This window comes from Lynx canadensis, chromosome A3, assembly GCF_007474595.2.
Source record: "Lynx canadensis isolate LIC74 chromosome A3, mLynCan4.pri.v2, whole genome shotgun sequence".
Classification (NCBI taxonomy): Eukaryota; Metazoa; Chordata; class Mammalia; order Carnivora; family Felidae; genus Lynx; species Lynx canadensis.
Window position 1 is genome coordinate 92,232,190 of NC_044305.1, and position 20,829 is coordinate 92,253,018.

A 20,829-nucleotide genomic window follows, 5' to 3' on the forward strand; every position below is an offset into this window, starting at 1 on the left:
CTTTGTTTAAAAAATGAGTGATCATTGTGCTTCTTTTAGATTGTAACCAATTTCCACGCAGTTCTTCTTCTCCTAAAGGATCACATAACCTCTAACCCTTCCATGGATACTTACCTTTTTTTCCTCATACTGTTATACAGTTTTTGAGTTACATCATATGTTTCCAGAAAACAAACAAACAAACCCTGTGAAATGAGTTAGTTAGTGCATATGTACTCATGCTTCGTTCCTACACCCTGTAGGGTCTCCCCACCTAATCATAGAACACACAGAAGGCGTTTGGTAGCCAACTGGCACAGGCTAGGATTTCATAAGACGGAGAGAAAGCACTCAACATTAAGTGAGCTGTGGTATACCAACCACAAAATCATATATTTATTTTTCCAACATGTTTTCTTTTATTGATAAAAACTACACAAAAGCTAATTGATAATTAATTTAAAAAGCAATGTTATACATTATCTTGTGTTTAGAAATTTGTCAACTTGGCAGTTTTGTTCATTGACCACATGGCCATTGTTCTTCATAGGACTGAGTCCATATGAGAAGATTTCTGCTGGTCTTTCCAACCAGAAGTCTGTACAGATCCCTTTCAGAATCCTTACACAGTGAAAAGTCACAGTGAGGACTGCCAATAAGAAAAAAAAAGCAAATCAAAACTCCTCATACTGTGTACTTCGTGTGTTTTGAAGGATCATTTGCCCAGATTTTAGTGGATTTTCATTCCAGTAGTTTTGTCAAACTCTGTGGTCAACTTTATTTCTTTGTGGCCTGTCGTAAAGCAAATTTTCTTTTGGTACAACATAAGCTTTAATGCCCATGTTTAGGATTGGAAACAGATTCACTTGACCAGGAAAAAAAAAATGAAAATAAATCAAACAGGAACAAACAGCATTTAGAGGAAAAATGAAATAAAGCAATTGAAATCAAGTCTGTAAGAATTACACACACCTAACAAGGAAAAGTGTATTGTGACCCCAACTTCCCACCCAGCTCAGGTTCCCCCCCCCACCCCCCACCCCCCTGTGGTTCTCCAGCCCAGGAACCATGCAGTGTAGAAAAAGCAAATATACAAACAATCCTATATGTAGCTAGGGTGAAATCTATTTTTATAAGAACTCGACACTTGGACTATTTACATCCAGGAGAAGTTTTGTTTCGTTTCGACGCAAAGAAAGTTCTGTAGTGTTCTCCTGGTTTTGCTGCAGGTGCATCCTCTGCCCTCTTTAAGCAGTTCTTTTTTCCTTTCCTGTGTGTCCTGGCTGAACAGAAAGGACGAGCCGGCTTGCTTGCTCGATTTTGGACACCCATTCTCCTTTAAGATGAAGCCTTCCCTCCCCGCCCCCAGCCCCGCCGAGGTCCCTCCCGAGGAGTTGGCCTTGGCGTTAGTTTGTTATTCTCTCAAGGTAAATGGCCGGCGCCGCCGACCGGGCGATGGTGGCGATGAAGCTGTGGTCGCGCCCGAGCTCCAGGCTGGGGGTTTCGTCCTGCTCCGGAGACACTGCTTCGTAGCCCTTGTTGACGCGGAGCGGCTGGTGAGCCTGGCAGTAGCCGATCACAGGCTGGTCGTAGCTGTAATAGGGCAAGGGCTTCACGTGGTGGGGGATCTGGGTGGGAGGAAGAGAAAGTCCGATTAAGAAAGTGCTCTGGAAAGATAAGAAGAGGGCATTCATGGCATTGTACTTTGTTCTCTTTCTTGCCCTTTTAAGGCATCAGCTGCTGATTCTGCTATTAATAAACGTTAAACAGAGTAAGGATTGGTAGTATTTAACTTGATATTGTTTTGCCCAGATACATAAGCCTTACATATGATTTTACGTACAGTGTGTGTATGTGTGTATATATAATTTGTATATAACCTTTTATGTAGTTGTGTGTATATATACTTTATGTAAAAGTGTGTACTTTTTACGTATACTTTTATATAAAGTGTGTATATATACACATACATATGCATATACATACATATGTATATATATACAATATATATAAAATCATAAAGATGTTTTCATGTTCAGTCCTATTATCTTTCTATGTATGGTCATACAGACAGTTAAAAACAACCTAAATTCCCATCAACAGGGAATTTTAAAATATGTTAGGTAAGTTCACACACTTGAGTACAGGTATACAAAGACTGGGGTGTCTGTCTATTGTAATATGGCAAGATATGCTATTAAGAGAAAACAATGTGAAAAGAATGTACAGTATGTTCCATTTTGTATAAATACAAATATAAACATACATAGAGTTTTTACTTTTAAAATATACTTATATACAATTAAAATCTTTATTGTGGGCATATATGTTTTATTTAAACTTTTAAAAAAATAATCACAATTTCCTATAGATTATTTCTAACAATTCTATAAATCCTGGACCAAGGAACTGAAGAATCATGAAAGTGGGCACATCTTTGTGTTCATAATATGTAATATTATTGATTTCAAGCTAACAAGCCAAATATGTGTCTAATGTTGGAATAAAATGCCTGAATAGCTGTCTATAGAAATCCCTTTTCATAGGAAAAGCTAAAAATATTAAAATGCTAGTAATTTCAAGTCTGTGCAGCTTTTTATTAAACCACAAATTTCTGGTAAAGAAAAATAGAGAAAGGAATGTGAGGGTTGCTTAATTCTTGATATCACACTAAGCATTTCTTTTTTTTTTTTTTTTTAATTTTTTTTTCAACGTTTATTTATTTTTGGGACAGAGAGAGACAGAGCATGAACGGGGGAGGGGCAGAGAGAGAGGGAGACACAGAATCGGAAGCAGGCTCCAGGCTCTGAGCCATCAGCCCAGAGCCCGACGCGGGGCTCGAACTCACGGACCGCGAGATCGTGACCTGGCTGAAGTCGGACGCCTAACCGACTGCGCCACCCAGGCGCCCCCACACTAAGCATTTCTCATGACCCACTAGATCCAGTCTGATACTCTTGGTTAACAAGTCCACAGGTGAGAGAATTGCAAACACTCCACTGTCCTCTCAGGCAAGAGATGTGGCAGTTTCAAGTATCGTCTCCCAGCTCCAACTCACTTGCCGGAGTTGGCTTTATGATGCCAGGCTGGGTCTCTGCAAACTACACTGCTGCTTGGCCTGCTGCTCCCTGTTAGACTTTAACAGTGGGCCCACTGGAGAGAGATGGCAAGACTAGAGGAGCTGGAGGAAACTGACCCCATGGTGGGCTTCCTCTCTGCTTCTCCCTGCTCCAGGGAGCTACCTCACCAACACTCCTTCATATTGGTTGTAGCAGCACCTTCCCACAATAGCAGGCCATTCTGGTTTGTAGTCTTCCCAGCATTTGATCCCATCATGTCCCCCTCAGAATCTCCAGCACCAAGGAAATCTGAGATGCATCTCTGCAAAGCTCTTTCTCCAAGCTTGTAATTTTACAGTTCCAACATCTTCGTTTAGCCCCTTGGTCCCACAGGTGGTAGGGCTGGCAGTTACTTCTAAAGCCGCTGCCTCTGTTACACTATGGCACTTTTAACCTTTGCACGAGCTGAGTTAATAACTCTGTATTTAGTTAGCAATTCATGCAAATGCTTTGTCAAGATAACTGATATGTTGTCTGTCTCCCGATTAGACTATAGACTAGGCTGTATCTGAGTCTTTCTGTAGGTTAAACTACAGAAATTAAGGTGTTATAATTTGGTAGAGAAGTTAACCCCCAAAGGCCTTATGGGTTAATTGTTCTGAAGGAAGTTAACCAGTGTTCTATCTAACTTGGCAGCCTTATTTTCACAATCCATTCTTCCTATTATTATATAAATCCCTCAAATGATCATGCAACTAGGTCTTGTGTTTTCTTCCTAGGATCCTCATTAATGTGTTAAGCAAAATTTTGACATAAATTATGTTTGTATGAGAATTCTGTTTTGAACACCTCTATGCTTATTAAGATGAAAGTCACTTTCTCACATTTTTAAAGATATAGATTAAAGTAATGTTTTCTATGGCAGATCACAACTCATTACTAAGTTATAAAATTAAATTAATGAATCCAGATAAACATTTTAAAAATTGAAATAACTGGAACAGAAAATATTAGATTATATCATGAATAAGGGTAAATTGCTTCATAGAAGTTTTGTTTCAAATTTGTGTGTTCATGAATGTGTGTTTACTGAGTCACACTGTGATTATTTGTTAAACTGGGAATCACAATAAAAGATGCTTCTAAAAATACTCAAAACACATAGTCAGGTTGTACTTTATTTTAATGTGATCACAATACCTAGATAAATTCCCTTGCTTCTTTTACTATTCTCTTTTTTCTAACTCACATAATTCAGTTTTTCTGAGCGAGTGAGAAAATTAAGCCAATATATATTTCTTTATTTTTGGATGAGACACGTTGACTTCTAAATGGAAGGTCAACACTATTTTCATTAAGTCTTAAGAAATAGTAAAGGAAAGATACTTTCTCATCAAACAAGATGTTGATATAACCTGGAATATACAATGCTGTTCTCAAAAAAATCTGAACAAGAATACATACTAGGTCAAAATTTTTATTGACACAGAAATGTTTTAGACCTTAGACATTAATTTCTGGGCTGAGAGTGAGAACAAGGAACAAATTATAGGACAACATGGCTGAATTACTAGATGAAAAATGTATTTATAATATAAAGTTAGGTTTGCTCTCAATCTATGGTGGGTTTTTTTTTTTTTTCTTACTCATATAGACTTCTCCTTATAAATCAGTACAGGTCCAGACATGAAATGTTTGTCAGCAAGTTCTATTTTAGGTCACCTCATAGGATTTTGCTGTGTGTCAGATAGGTAGAGATATCTGTGATTAGTGTCATGGGTCACCAAAACTCTGAAAAAGCATAGAAATGAAACCACTTCATTGTGACATTTCAGCAAAAAGAATTTTATGAAGACCTTCTTAAGAGTTACATAGTTCATTCTTACTTTTTCATCGTTAACAGGTGGAATAGTATAACTCTAAAAAAATTCACCAAATGATTTCCAATGACAGCAACATTCACTGGTCATAGAATATGTGTTGCACACTTTCACTGAAATGAATGACTCATTGTCAACAAAATAGCCAAATTACTAAAAGGCATCAAAATAAACATTAAGCATGTGTTCTGGTTTTGTCCACTATCTCGTAGTACCATGGATAGTTCTCCTCCAGTCACCCAAGAGAAGATGCCTGAACTACAAACATAACTTGGATGAGCGGTAAGTGCAAAGTGAGACAGGGTCCTACAGACCTTACTAAAATTGAGTTCATCTACAAATGAAAACTTATATGTGAACAGTGTTCCATTTTCATTGTAAAGTTCCAAAACTTGAACTAAAATGGGAACAAACAACTTCATATCTAAGCCACAGTGGCATTTACCTTCAAATTAAGTTGATTCAAATGTCCAGGGACCTGCATTAACTGCAGAACATCAGGTTCATATATTCCATCATCTCTGAACTCAGAAAATTTGTTTTGCTATTACATTGGACCAGTTTACTTTTTACTTCAATGAACAAGGGCCCCTGCCATTTTCTCTATTGTATTTGGAGACAGGCTTAGAACTTCCAGCAGGACAAAAAACATTGTAAAGCTCCCTCCTGCACAACAGCCCAATAGCAAGAATTGAAAAGCCTAGTAAATTGGCAAGCTCTGAAAGGATATCCGAGATGTTTGCTCATTTACTCTTAAAATCTATTCTGCAGGGCACTATGTAATCAACTGATTTTGTGGTTTTCAAGGAGCTAAGAGACTGAGGTCTTGTATTTTATAGTAATAATGTACAGTACATTAACCACCTGGGTCCCTGTGTGTATCATTGTTTCCTTTCCAGCAGTCAAAACAAAGTATCCTTAAGTTCCCCTTAATGTGTCTTTGATATTTTTGTAAATGTGTTCTTAGAGCTTTTCCAAACGGTCCCTGTGTTCCATCAGCTCTCTGACGGACTTTGTTCTGTGGCACAGCACAACAGCACTACTTAAAGATGGCCTCATTCGTATGCTTCACTGCTCATTGATTGCTTTGGAAACTGCACTTTATTTACAGATAATAGGTGTGGTACATGGAACGAAGGAATCTCATCGGGGAAATATACTATCCTGAAATTCTGTCATTTGCTTCTCTCAAGAATGTGAACACTTTAACTCAAATTGGATTTAAACTTTTATAGAGGCACATAAACTTCTATAGAGGCATATTTCATAACTAAATCTGAGGTAGGTTACAAAGGGGAAAATCATTATAGTCACTAATTATAAGTCACTTTAATCCTGCTGAGTTTCCTGCAAATCCCCTGAAAATGGGGATAATAATGACATCTCATTCACCTCTATAAATTTCAGATAACTCTGAAAGTATTCACTGATTCTCAAGAAAGCAGGAATACACTGGCAAGACATATCTACCGTAGTTTAACTCAACACTGACAGTGTCTTTCCTGGAAATGTTCCCTGTCTTTTGTCTTACAGTTTCCATTCGAGAGATGCAAGGTCTTGAGGGGTCACAGAGTGGTTCATTAACAGAGGCTCTCAGCCCTACTTTGTGCACTCAGAAGCTTAGATACCTTAGTGGGTGTCCTGGCTTTCTGAAAATATCATTTACCCTTTGCCTAGAATATGTGTTTTTTCTACTGTGCTGGAGAGAGTGGAAAAGGACCCACCCCTCTCAATTATGGTGGCTCACAGAGCCGGTGATTCAAAGAGGAAAGTGAAGAAAAGAGAATGTGTTTAAACCTTGGGAGGAAGGGCAAAAGTATAGCGGGATATACAGAGTTTCAAGAGTCTACAAATTGATTCAGATCCCATAATTTTACATCCATAATAATTATATTTAAAATGAGAAATGAATGTGTCTGTGTTGTTAATGTGAGAGTAATGTGAAATGGGCTCTTGATATATGTGATCATGAAAGGCTTTTCAAGTTCAGTTTTGTTATAAGCATGAAATTCCAATGTCGTTACCCTCTTTTCTCAAAGGTATTAGCATTAGTTATAAGTAGTTTAATAGTCTGATCATTTTAAAATTACCGTGCACTATCATTAGTCTTATTTATTAACTTTTCATGAACATTGTTCACATTTCAGTATGAGTTCTTTCAATTGAAGTCATAAAAAGTTGATTTTCAATTTCCTAAATGACATTTGGTCTCTAATTTTTGGAATTAAAGGGTAGTGTCTGACTACTCAGACCATTTAAAAAGTACCATCCTACAAATCCAGATGAGGAATTCAATGTAGTTGAATTGCTTAATGGAGATGGACACTTGGTTTATTGGAAATAAAATAGATTAAAAATGAAGGGAAATAGCTAAATGAGCATATAATTTAGCCTTTATTCTACTCGCTATGTTAGTCTGTGACAGGAATGGACAGGGCCTAAGAAAATGTAAACAAATTTGGCTAGAGGTTGGTTTTTTTTTTTTTTTTTTTCTTTTCAGGAATTTTGATCAAAGCTGACAGAACCTCAGCTCCTTTAAGTACATTGGGTAAAAGGGAGATTTAATGGACTCATAGACACAAGAAAGGATTTTACAGCTAAAAAAAGCAAGTACCACTGGGTCTCAAAAACAATTGACACTAGGAACGCGAATGTCACCAGGGCCTTCTCCGTCAATCAGGACTGAAATCTCTACAAGTTATCTTCACATCTTGATGCCCAACAGCTTCCTTCATCTGACTGAGCACAGGGCAACAGCTTCAAAATTTTGCACATTCCAGCCATAGTAGATCACACGAATGACCACAGTTCTTTCTAGCTCCCCTCATCAAAATGTAGAATAAATACTGGCTGGTCTTGTGATTTTCTTTGCCCAGTACTACACAGCAGCAGAAGTGCTGCTTGGGTCACAAGGTTCCTAGGATCCTGGCCAGGTTAGCCACCGCCATGTGAACAAGCCCAGTCTAGACCACTGGAGAGTGGAAGGCCCTCTGGAGCCATGGAGGCATCTTAGACCAGCCAGCGTCCCTTAGGGCCCACAGAAGTTCATCAGGCACATGAGTCCAGGAGCAACCCCCCCCCCACCCCCCGCACTCCAGCTGGCCCCAGAGGAGCAGAATTGCTCAGCTACTGCCCTTCATTCCAAAAAGCATATGAGACATTGGACTGAACTACGACATTGACAATTCCTACAAACCTGCTTTAATTCTTCACTTCTCAATTGAAAGAATTAAAATAACAATTGTCCTTTCATAAATTTTGCCTCTTTAGGTTTTGAATGTCTGAAGGCATTTGTAATATAAAAAAGGGACACAAGGTAAGAAATGAATCTAAATCAACTCGTCAAATTAACATTATTTAATCCATTCGACAATGAAACATTCTTATTCATTGTTTTTAAATGCAGGCTCGCTTCTTAATTAGAAAACACAATTATCTAAGTATTAGTTTCTTTTCATCGAACAGTAAAACTTTCAATATCACTTGACATTATTTCTAAAACATTTGCTATACGGCTTAAAGCACAGTTTTGAAAAAGTACCTTGAACCCAAAGGTCAAGATGGAAATTTGAGTCCTGAGTACTATCTTTCCAAGTTAGCACTCAAATGAACAAAGATTTTATTTAATAGATGTTTGTTCATTTGTTTTTCCATCACCAAATCAAAAACTCTTAGAAGTTCCTGTAACATACAGTATAGAGGAGAATAAATTAAAAGAAAAATTTACTAGCATGTAATAAAATGCAACCAGAGAAAAAGCTGCTTGAGATTAGGGAAAAGCCATTTGCAGGACTATAAAACAGTCAGCAGCTTTGAGTATCTAAGACCAGTGAGGTAGGAAGAAAAGGCAGGGTTGGGGCAATTCCTGGTCATGAGAAAAATCAGGATAACATCAGAGGTTGAGAAAAAGCAGAATAAGCCTTACTTTCAGGATTCATATTGTGTAACACTGAGTAAAGCCAGAGTATAACTATACCAGAAAACTCACCCCCTATTAAAGGACATGGTGAGTTCTTCTTCTTCTTTTTAAATGTTTATTTATTCTTGAGAGAGACAGAGACAGAGTGCGAGCAGGGGAAGGGCCCAGAGAGAGAGGGAGACCCAGAATCTGAAGCAGGTTCCAAGCTCTGAGCTGTCAGCACAGAGCCCCTCGCAGGGCTCAAACCCAGGAACTGTGAGATCATGACCTAAGCTGAAGTTGGAAGCTTAAGCGATTTAGCCACCCAGTGCCCCACAAAGCCTATCTCTTTAAAAAAGAGGTCCATGCAATCTCTGACATCCTAACACTGTATACACACACAAAGACTTTACTCCCTAAGCAGTAACAATAATAGAGAAGAATCTCGAGAAATAAGATTCAAGAATTTAAGAGAAGACAATAAATCACAGTGATTAGTGGAAAAAGTCAAGATTTACTAAAAATGAATGAAACTAGAAACAATTTAAAATGCATTTTATTTTATTAAAAAATTTTTTTAATGTTTATTTTTGAGAGAGATCGAGACAGAGACAGAGCATGAGCAGGGGAGGGGAAGAGGGAGAGGGAAACAGAATCCCAAGCAGGCTCCAGGCTCTGAGCTGTCAGCGCAGAGCCCGATGCGGGACGAATTCATGCGAGATCATGACCTGAGCCAAAGTCAGACGCTCAACAGACTGAGCCACCCAGACACCCCTAAAGTGCATTTTAGTTGAAACTCATCATCCTGACATTGCTTGGCTGCATACCAGGTATTCACGTTATTTGTTGAAGAAAAGAACAACAGCAATCTTCTTTTTTCCACACTTTAGTTTGAAGATTAAATCAGTAATAAATACGAAAAAACTCAAAATAATCTACTAATATTTGTCACAAACACTTATTAAATTTATTGATCTTTGGTTTTGAAAATCTCTAAAGAAAAACAAAAGATACTGGTGCAAATTGGTAACTTCTGTTTTGTTTATGGGCTGAAGTGTGTACCAAGTAGCTCTAGCATGCAAAATACACAATACTAAACACAGTACATGTTGGCTTTTCATCTTGATGGGACTATTCAGACCATTTTAATTATTTTTTAAAGGTTTTTATTTTTATTTTTGAGAGAGAGCACGTGAGCGGGAGAAGTGCAGAGCGAGAGGGGTACGTACAGAGGATCCCAAGCAGGCTCTGTGCTGACAGCAGAAAGCCCAATGCAGGGCTTGAACTCACTAACCTTGGATCCTGACCTGAGCCAAAGTCAGATGCTCAACTGACTGAACCACCCAGGTGCCCCTATTCAGACCATTTTAATGTTTATTTTATTTTTGAGAGAGAGACAGAGCGTGAGTGGGGGAGGGGCAGAGAGAGAGAGAGAGAGAGAGAGAGAGGGAGACACAGAATCCAAAGCAGGCTCCAGGCTCTGAGCTGTCAGCACAGAGCCCAATGTGGGACTCAAACTCACGAACCAGGAGATCATGACCTGAGCCGAAGTCTGACGCTTCACCAACTGAGCCACCCAGGGCCCCAAGACCATTTTAAAGTTAAGTTCTTGGGTGCCCTGGTGGCTCAGTCAGTTGAGCATCTGACTTTAGCTCAGGTCATGATCTCACTGTCTGTGAGTTTGAGCCCTGTGTGGGGTTCTGTGCTGACAGCTCAGAGTCTGCAGCCTCTTCAGAACCCTGCCCCCCCCACCCTGCTAGCACTCTGTCTCTGTGTCTCTAAAAAATGAATAAACATTATTAAAAAAATTTTTTTTTAAAAGTTAAGTTCTGACAAAAGTTGCATGTTGGCATTTGCTTTACTTGTTCTGTTCTTATTTAAAGATGGGAACATGTTCTATTTGTGCACTCATGGTTGTCCAAATTTTAACTTTTAAGTCAGTCGTGGGATAACAGAACAGAACATCCACTTACATCTTTATTGCTCTCCTACCAGGCCACCTTGCATGTGAGGTGTCCAGAGAGTTGATTAACTTAATGAATGAGGTACTAGCTGTACTTTGAAGTTAGCTTTGACTCCATTAACTGGAAAGCTTATTACATTAGCAGGACTCTCAGTGTTCAGTGAGGTTTTGGGCTAATGAGCTGGATTAATTAGCTAGTATTAACTTCTAAAGGCTTTCCCTCTGTTGCTCTGGCCTCTGAATTTGAAAGAGGAAGGACTCCCTAATAGTGCACTACAAGCAAACATCCTATCGAAGTGAAATCTACATAAATACTGCAATAAAAAATAGACACAGTGAAATTTCAAAATCCACATCTTTCCTCTCTGAAAAAAGTTATGGAAGTTTTGATGATATACAGTGATGTACAGAAGACAAGTGTTGCTGAAATAGAAGGCAGCAATCACTACTGCTGGAAACTTAAAAACAAAACCGAACAAAAGAAAACAAAAACAAAACTTATTAGCACATGTAACAGATTCAGGGTAAGATTTACTTTGCGATCCCTTCTCAGAAATTTGGAAATGGTGGGAAGGTGCAAGCAGCAGGCATGAGAGACCTTTTTTCTTTCAGGGTCACTTTTAGTTTCTCCACAATGTTCCGAGTAGCTTATTTCTAGTTTCCATAGGAATTTCTGTAGTTCTGTATAAAATTGTGTTAAATTCTTAATAGTGTCCTTAATTTGTTTTATGCAAGAGCCTGTATCTCGTCTAATCCAAATGTGACTGATTTGTTTGGCTTTTGAAGATATATTCCCTTTGTGATCCTCCCAAAGCATGCAATTCAATAGTGCAGTGGGTATTCAGTAAAAGCTAGAAATGTTTTTAAAATGTAAAAATAAAATGAAATGAAAATCATATATAAGGAAGGTGATTGGGTTTCTTGCATTCATGTACCTACCTTTTCATCCCAGGGTAAAAGTTTAGAACCAAATGACAATTACAGATGGAAGAAAACCCCAGAAGGACGTACACCTTGATAGGATGAGTAACCTGATTCTAACAGAGTTTAAATAGAACTTCTTGGGGGACTGACTGATCCTAATGAAAAGAGGCATGGCAATGTATATTTAATTACAAATATAGGAGAAGTCCATTTAGAAAATGCAATTAAAGTTTTTATTCTGATTGAATATATTTTAGAACAGAATGGCAGAGTGAGGCATAAATAATATTGGTCTCATATTTTTTAATAAAACGTGTTAAGCTCTAGGTTGCTGCCTGGATCTCTGCCACTGAGCATTTACTATTAAGGGGTAATTATATAAAGTGAATTTGCCATAATAGTGCACTTATTTATGTATCCATTCATTCACACAGCAAATATTTATCACTGGAGTTAGCTAACTTTTTCTGGGAAGGGCCAACAGTAAATATTTTAGGCTTGCAACCCATGCAATCTCTGTCACAACCAGTAAACGACTACCATCGATCGTAACATGATAGTAGGCTGAGACAAAATGTAAACAAGTGAGCGTGGCTCCATTTCAATAATAATTGATTTGTGAACACTGAAATTTGAACTTCATGTAATTTTCAGGTGACAGAAACTATCTTCTTTGGATATTTTCAACCATTAAAAAAAATAAAAGCCATTTAGCTTGGGCCTCATTTACTAAGCTAGGCATTGTGGTAGGTGCTGGGTGTATGAAGAAGAAAATAAAGGTCCGTCCTCAAAGAGCCTCCTCAGAACTGATAGAGTAAGACGAATGTAATTCTAATTCCCTGTAGGTGAAGCTGCATAATCCAAATCAGTGAAGAGAGGGAGAAAAGCACTCCCAGCCGGTGGGCACCGCAGGTTTTCTTGTGAAGATCCAGGTCTTCCACGCTGGAATAAAGCTCTCAGTGGATCCCAGACAAAGAGCTGGACCCACACAACCTTGGTACTTAGAAGTCAGACTTGAACCTCCAGGTGGGAGTTCTGAAGTCACCATTCAGGTCATTTAGATCAAACACAGTCTGGCAGAATAAACGCCCAATGACCTTTCAGTGAAGATCTTAAGCAACACTCAGGCCCGTGAACCTGCCCCTGGGTATATGACAGCTTATATAACTGCAAGGCCCAAGGGAACTTTCCTGCTTTTGTAAAAGAGGTTAAGTTCACGGGTCATCTAACCATAAACAGGTTTTGTTTTGTGGAGAAGTTGAAAAGCCTTTCTCTTTCCCAGTCTCAACAAGCCTTTTCCCATATCTGGGCCTTTGTACTTGCCATTCCTTTTGTCTGGGATATTCTTATTCCAAATCTTTTCAGTAGGATGAAGCTGATCCTTTGAGTCCTGGCTTAAATGTCACGTTTCTAGAGGGGCCTTCCCAAACTGCCCTGTCTAACATGCCGCTCCATCACTACTCACACACGTAAGCCATTCCCTATTTCAGTTCCCTGGTTTTTTTCTTCGCAGCATTTATCAAAATGTTAAGTATCTGCGATCATGTGTATCTTTGCTCCTTTACTGTTTTCTCCCAGTATGAGCTCCATGCTGTCACAGAATGTTTCAGACTGATTTGGTATTGCCTTCCTAGAATATTTCAACAAATGTGTGCTAAAACAATGTATGAATTTATGAGAGGTATTTGTGAGGGAATTGGGTTTTATGTGGAAGACATTTGCCTCCAAAACTGTGAACTGCCTTTCCTTTGTCTTTTTCCATTGCCTCTCACCCAATTCTCTGCTTTAAATTTAAACAGGGACCTAGGATGGGGCACAAACACTTTCTATATACAAATATCGGCATGCCCAGCACTGTACTGAGAGCTATAGGTAACAGAATGACCAAAGGTGTCCATGACCTTAAGGAACCTATAACCTAATATGGAAGACAAATGTGAGCAGATTTTTACAATGTGACATCATTTATGGTACAATGTAATAGTAGAGGTATATGCAAAATGATAAGGAGGACAGAAGAGGAAGTGAGATGCTTATCAGGTGTTTTCTAATCCAAAGAATGGATGCTTATGAAGTCACCAATAGAAAGTCTCAAGCCACATGTGGCTTTTAAATATGGTCAACCCGATTCTGCTACTGTTGCCACGGCACATGGCTTCCTTGTGCCATTGAGAGCCCACTGCCCAGGTTAGTCTTTTAAAAATATTAATCATCTATCCAACTCACCTACAATTTGCCCTTGTAGGGAATGGATTCCACATCCTCAATCTCTTCCTCCATTATTTTCACCTCTCAGCTCAACACTGAGAGGAGACTCTTGCCTTAGTTTCTTACAGATGAAGCATCCCTAAGTTGTGATAAGCAGGTAAGACCGACCATAGCTCTGGGGCAGGACATTGAGACAGCAGCTTTCTCAGCGGCTGCTGAGAAAACAATTGACCCTTGCCACCTTTAATAAAAGTGAAGAAATGGCGATCCTCACCTTCCTTTTCACTAGCCATTTGGGATTTCATCAACCATACAGACTGCCCTTAAACCATGGTTGTCAGACCTGGATGCAACTTTGACACCCTCTGCAGTGATTTTAAAAATACTTAAGTCTGGTCCCTATCCCAGATCAATCAAATCAGAGTTTCTGGGGTATGGCCCAGGCCACTCTATTTTTTAAAAAGTACCCGCTCAAATGTGCAACCAAGGTTCAAAACACTACTTCTTGTTAAATTTAGATCGCTTTCCTTTAAAGACGTAGGCCCAGCAGGGAGTACACATTGTGATTTACCTAATTCCCCACACCTGCCTGAAGACTCCCTGGCTCAAAACAAAGCAGATTACTTCCCAGTCTGAAGTCACCAAACATGGTGCACATGTGTGTGCTTCTTACTCTCCAATTAAATTTTCCTTTTTCTTAAGTTCAATTCATTATCGCTAATTATTCTGTCTCACCAATTTGTGTTTCTTCACTTGGCCCTATTCATATTCTTGTAGGTGATTGTTCTGCCCGGCTTTTAGTTATTATCAATTTGGTTATGTATATTTCTACTCTTTTGTCTAAAGTTAGGTGGAATTCAGTTGGGTAAGTTTAACAACTACATTATACACATGTTTTTTAAATAGCTACTTGTAGGTGAATTTACCTTGCCTTGATGGCAAAGTGCCCATAAATGTTCAGTCAGCTGGAGAACTCCTTTGGCTAAACATTTTCACAATCTATTTCTTTTATTTTTTTTTAAGTAATTTAATTTACTGGGATGGTAGTAATAGCCCATTCCACTTTGCACTAGGGGGAAGAAAGGATATTTTTATCTACTTAAAAGCTAATAAAGACTCCCACTGTTGAAAAATATTCAAACCTCCCAATTATTTCCATCAAGCGATAAATTTAAAAGAAAAGAAAAAGAATTAAAACCCCAAAGTGTTAGCAAGTAAGCAATAATGACTAGGAGAAACTTAGGGAAAGGTCATTAAATTCATCTTTGCTTTAGAGCAACCTGATACTCATATGCAGAGGGGACTATAAAAGGGTGTTTTCTGCCACTGGAAGTAGTAAGAGTTGACATATAATTGATGAAATTCACCATCTATGGCAATAAATCGGCAATAAATCATAGAAGGTATGTGTGCAACCACAGAGCTGTTCTCCCACTCTCCACCCATCACCCCCAACTCCAGTTGCTGCTCACCCAAAGATCTTACTTGCCCCATAGTATCATGCTCCCCTGTCGACCACCATGGCCATATGCCTATAGTTCCCTAGCACTACAAAGTATTAATTTTGCAGACTACCTCTATGGGTCCCTTTTTAAGAATGAAGCTAAACTGAGTAGCTGAATCTTTTGATATACTCCAAACGAGTTTGGTAAATCCATCATGTTGCACTTGATTATTTTTTTTGCTATCTATTCCCACTACACACCATTTCTATAATATTCTACTTTTCTTTCCTGACCCAAATGTATTTTCCCTTTTTCCTACCAAACCACCTCAATGAATGCATGTAGCCCTATTATGATTCAGGTACCTTTGACATCTGACAACCCAAGCAGGCCACTTCTAACCTGTATACTGTGTTCTAGTTCTATGTGTTCCTCCTAGATCCTGACCTTTGGGTGATTGACCCAGAGTATTTAGCCCAGATTCAGAATTTCCCACTGCTCTTAACAGTTTAGTTTGGAAGTTTTTAGTTCTGAACTGTATCTTAATGCAGATAGACCATAGTCTTTTATCAAGACAGCTCACACTCATTGAATCTAACTAATTTTTAGAGTGCCACTGAATAGTGGTTTTCTGGCTTATTGTTAAATAATACCACACATTTATCATAAATAAATTTATTTATACCGTACTATTATAAGTTATTAAAAATAAGTTTATGATTTCATCATGAACTTAGACCCTCAGAGAAGTCCTGGAACTCAGTTTCTTGGAACTGAGTCAAGCATTGAGAGTTTGATAGAAAAAGAGCTCATAGTATTCTTGGATAGATTTAACTTTATGTGGATTCTATATGCCAACCCAAAGTACTATTTTCTAGGATGGTAGATAATTTCTATTTAACTACGAGAAAACATGGAAAAGCAACATTATCATTTTAGCTAAACATGTAGTAAAACCACACTGATTCAGACTAACTGAGAGATGATCACTCAGTGAGAATAATAAATTATATAGCATTTTAAAAAGTTGTAGTTTGGTGCGCATGGGTGGCTCAGTCAGTTGAGTGGCCAACTCTTGATTTCGGCTCAGGTCGTGATTTCATGGTCATGAGATCCAGCCCTATGATGGGCTCTGCACTGACAGCATGGACCCTGCTTGGGATTCTCTATCTCCCCCACTCTCTCTGCCTCTCCCCCACTCACGCGTGCACATGCTCACTCTTTCTCGCTCTCTCAAAATAAATAAATGAACTTAGAAAAAAATTTTAAACATTGTAGTTTACTTCATTGGGATTAACCTAAAGTCAACAAGCTACCAGTGTGTGTAGACAATATACTTTCCCACCTATATCTCCTTGATGGGTAGGGTGTTTATGTCATGTGACTTGTGGCAGAGGGAGAATTTGTGCAGATTGGTACCAGGAAGACTAGGGAGAATAAAGATAATGAAACCACATTCCCTTCCTGTCCATTGCTTCTGATCAGCAGTTGATCAAAAGGTTCATGAAGGACTTTGTAACGCACTGAGTACTAAAGGTGACACATACTTGTAAAGAAGCCCTTCTTTTTTCTGTGGAAGAGCAGCGCTCTTGCATCTCTGACCTCATCAATGGTCTTGCAGTGGGGCACTGTTACAGACCCAATGTATGTTTCCTCCATCAAATCCATACCTTGAAGCCCTAACCCCTGGTGTGGCTGTTTTTGGAGATGGAGCTTCTAAGGCTGAAAGATTAAGATTAAGTGTGGTTATAAAGGTGAGGTCTTGATTCCACAGGATTAGTGTATTTTTTTTTTAATTTTTTTTTTTCAACGTTTATTTATTTTTGGGACAGAGAGAGACAGAGCATGAACGGGGGAGGGGCAGAGAGAGAGGGAGACACAGAATCGGAAACAGGCTCCAGGCTCTGAGCCATCAGCACAGAGCCCGACGCGGGGCTCGAACTCACGGACCGCGAGATCGTGACCTGGCTGAAGTCGGACGCTTAACCGACTGCGCCACCCAGGCGCCCCTAGTGTATTTTTTTTTAAATGCTTATTTATTTATTTTGAGAGAGAGACAGAGAGAGACTTGGTGAGGGATAGAGAGAGACAGAGAAAGAGAGAGAGAATCCCAAGCAGGCTCTGCACTGTCAGCATGGAGCCCAATGTGGGGCTCAGTCTCACTACTGTGAGATCATGACCTGAGCCAAAATCAAGAGTCAGATGCTGAACCAAATGAGCCACCTGGGCTCCCCAGGATTAGTGTCTTTATAAGAAAAGACCAGAGAGCTTGTTCTCTGTCATTCCATGTACATATAAAGGCTATGTAAACACACCACGAGATGCCTGTTAGCCAAGAAAGGGGATCTCAGAATGAAACCTACCTCTCCAACACCTTGATCTTAGAATTCTGAGTCTCTAGAATGGCAGTTTAAGTCATCCAGCCTATGGCATTTTTTTATCGCAGCCTGAGCTAACTAATACAGACACCATCACCCTGAAGTGGTGAGACTTTGTATAAAGATGGGTGAATGTTGTCACAGTGATGGAAGCACCATGGCTGAAGCTGATGAGTCACTTAGTGAGAAAGTACTTCTGCACACCTCCAGAAAGAATTTATTGAGAGAGATGAGTGGAATCCTGCTATTTAATAGCAGGATATATGGGCGTTAGTGGTATTTATCTGATTTATCAATGCTAGACCACAAGGATCAGTATACAGGTTGTCACAAGATGCTAAGATTTCCCTCCTGACAAAATATCTCTTAGTTTAGGAGAGATTTAACAGGAGCATGATGATTTACATTTTTCTTTCTTGAACATCTTCCCCATCCTCCATTATATAATGTTCATCTTTATACTATTTAAATTAGGCTGGGTCTGGGAGGGGGTCATGTATGAGGGGATTCTTTCCTTCCTTGTACCTTATTTTTGCTTGCAATGCAAGAGGGAGAGAGACTTTTATATTCATCTAGGCTGTCATTTTCCTAGTGTCCAGCTGGTGACCTGGGCACCAACACATTTTCCTAAGATTCTGTAAACTGTGGTGCTCCCTGTCTCCTTATGTCACCCCAAAGGTTCATGACTACTGAAAAAGGATCAAGGTAACTCTAACTTACTGCATATCTTTGGACTGCATTGTGCTCATTCTTTCATCCACTTAAACACTTTCCCACCCTTCTATGCCTTGCTTTGTGCCTAAGAAGGTTCATTCTATGACCCAAGATCCCTTGTTACCTGGCTTCAATTAGTTTCAGTAATGAGAGGTACCCAACGGTAACAGGAAACAGGAGGTAAGAGTATTTATTCCTTGCCATCCAGTCTGGCCTTGCTATTATTCTGGAGTGACAGGTTTCTTCTATAGTAGTAGATTCACAATCTGGAGCAATTATGCCTCCTGGGGAACGTTTGGCAAAATCTGAAGGTATTTCTATTGTCAAGACTAAGGTTGTCAAGACAAGAAGTTGTCAAGACTGAGGTATTCCTGGGCATCTAGTGGGGTAGAAGCCAGGGATGCTACTAAACATCCTACAATACACAAGATATCTTCCTGCCAACAATAACAACAACAACAACAACAACAACAACAACAGAATTATCTGATCTAGATGTCAGAGTGTCATTGTCAAGCTATGTTTGTACTATAGTCACAGATACTTTTAGATGGACCTTCAAGATGAGAGGTCTTCCCCAGCCACAGCTTCCACTTGGATATGATAACAAAGTATCTTCCCTTTGCCCCTTCTGAACAAGGAGTGGGGATGGGTAGCAGCTTCTTTCTGTTTCTGTTAGAATTCTTCACCATCCTCTGTAGATCTCCACTCAACACTGCACTTCTATATAATATATAATATATATATATATCTTCATTAAACTCTCTTTAAGTTTATTTATTTACTTTTTTGGTAATCTCTAACCCAACATGGGTTTCAAACTCAGGACCCCATGATCAAGAGTTTCATACTCTTCTGAGTGAGCCAGCCAGGTGTCCCTAAACTCTCTTTGGTTAAAAATTTTAAGTGTATAGTGTTTCTTTGTAGGACTACCATGGGCATGGAGTTATAGGCTTACATGAAGCAATTGATATGAGCATTTAACATCATGTTTATTTTTCTTAAATTAGAGGTGGAGTGGCAAAGTTTCACCAGTACTAATTGCAAACATTTATTGAGTGATGTCTCTGTGTATCCATCTTTATAAGTGCTTGATATCAATTAACTCATTTATTCTTCACAAAAGATCTACAATTTGGGTGCTGATAGGATTCATGGTAAAACTGGAGAATGTGGGTGAAATGACTTGCCCGGGCTCACGTACTGAGAATGGCTGTGAGCCAGATTGCTTAATACTACCTCAAGGAGGCATTTTGTCTTCAGAAATAAACCAATCTATAATATGTGCAACACAGAAAGCCATAGTTGGCTCCAGTGAATCACTCAAATGTGAATCACAAAGAAATTTTCGGAGTGGCATCCAAGGCAACCCTTGATGGCATTCTACACTCCCACTCTGTCTTTTTTTTCTTTCTTTTACTCCTTTGTCCTTACCTTCTTCTTGCCTCCTATATTTCTTCTCTTTTTCTTTTTGTTTCTCTTTTCCCTTTATTTTTGCATGTCTTTTCACTTCCATTCTTTCCTCTCTTTGCCTTGCCCCCCACTTTTCCCAAAACTTAGGCTGCTTTTGGTACCTAAATGTTAAAATGAACTAGGTTCAACTTTTTAGTCATAATGGCATTCAAACCATAAGGAACAGAAAGAATGTATGAAATATTAAATAAGCCTATTTCTGGGATTTATGAAATGTTAAGCATAAAATCACTTAAATGTTAGTTTTCCAAGTGCCAGTGACTTGAAACAATATAGTCAATTTCATTAAAAAAATTGTGATGTATACTCTAGTTGAATCTTAAAGCCTATATTCGAGAAACACAGGAAAAACAGGTTATAATTTATATTCATATTATATAGAGATGTGAAATTGTTTAAAAAGATAAAGTTTATTTATGTAAGGGCTTGAGTTTGAGAATATGAAATGGCAATATTTGAAAGTAATAGCTTCTCTGAAAATACTATTCAAAAGTGGGCAAATTGATTTATTCTCTAAGGAATTATGACAGTAAGCATAAAAGTATAGTTGCTGCTTTGCGTGCAACAATACTAAGGATAGTAACCTATTCCATCCATTTTTCACTATAAATATATACAGCACTTAATATCAAAAGCTGAGTTATACTGACACTTTGATAAATGGATGCATTGGTAGATGAGTGAAATAAGATTTTGTCTTAGAGGAAATATTGGCTTTTCATTAGGCCAACTGAGAATTTATAGCATACAAAAGAACTAGGAATTTATAGTTTCTTTAAAGAGGTTTAAATACTCTTTCTAAAGATATACAAGTTATCTTCTCCTAAGGAAAAACTATTTCCAATTTCTAGGACTGATTGAGAGCAATGCACAACATATTTGTCTTAAACTTGTATGTGGAAAGAGTG

At 38.7% G+C, this 20,829-nt stretch overlaps 1 protein-coding gene and 1 long non-coding RNA gene across 2 annotated transcripts in view; one reads left to right on the forward strand and one right to left on the reverse strand.

The window, feature by feature from the left end:
* Positions 1-1,038: 1,038 nt before the first annotated feature.
* LRRTM4 (leucine rich repeat transmembrane neuronal 4) overlaps positions 1,039-20,829 on the reverse strand; it is a 716,749-nt gene continuing 696,958 nt past the window's right edge. The window contains exon 3 of the mRNA XM_030310970.1: positions 1,039-1,607. Within this exon, the coding sequence (XP_030166830.1) occupies positions 1,386-1,607 (222 nt within the window). The 3' untranslated portion in view covers positions 1,039-1,385. The remainder of the gene's footprint in view (positions 1,608-20,829) is intronic.
* Positions 1,475-6,209, forward strand: LOC115510766. Its single transcript, XR_003967827.1, has 3 exons — positions 1,475-1,535; positions 5,131-5,200; positions 6,030-6,209. It is a non-coding gene; the product is annotated as an uncharacterized LOC115510766 (long non-coding RNA).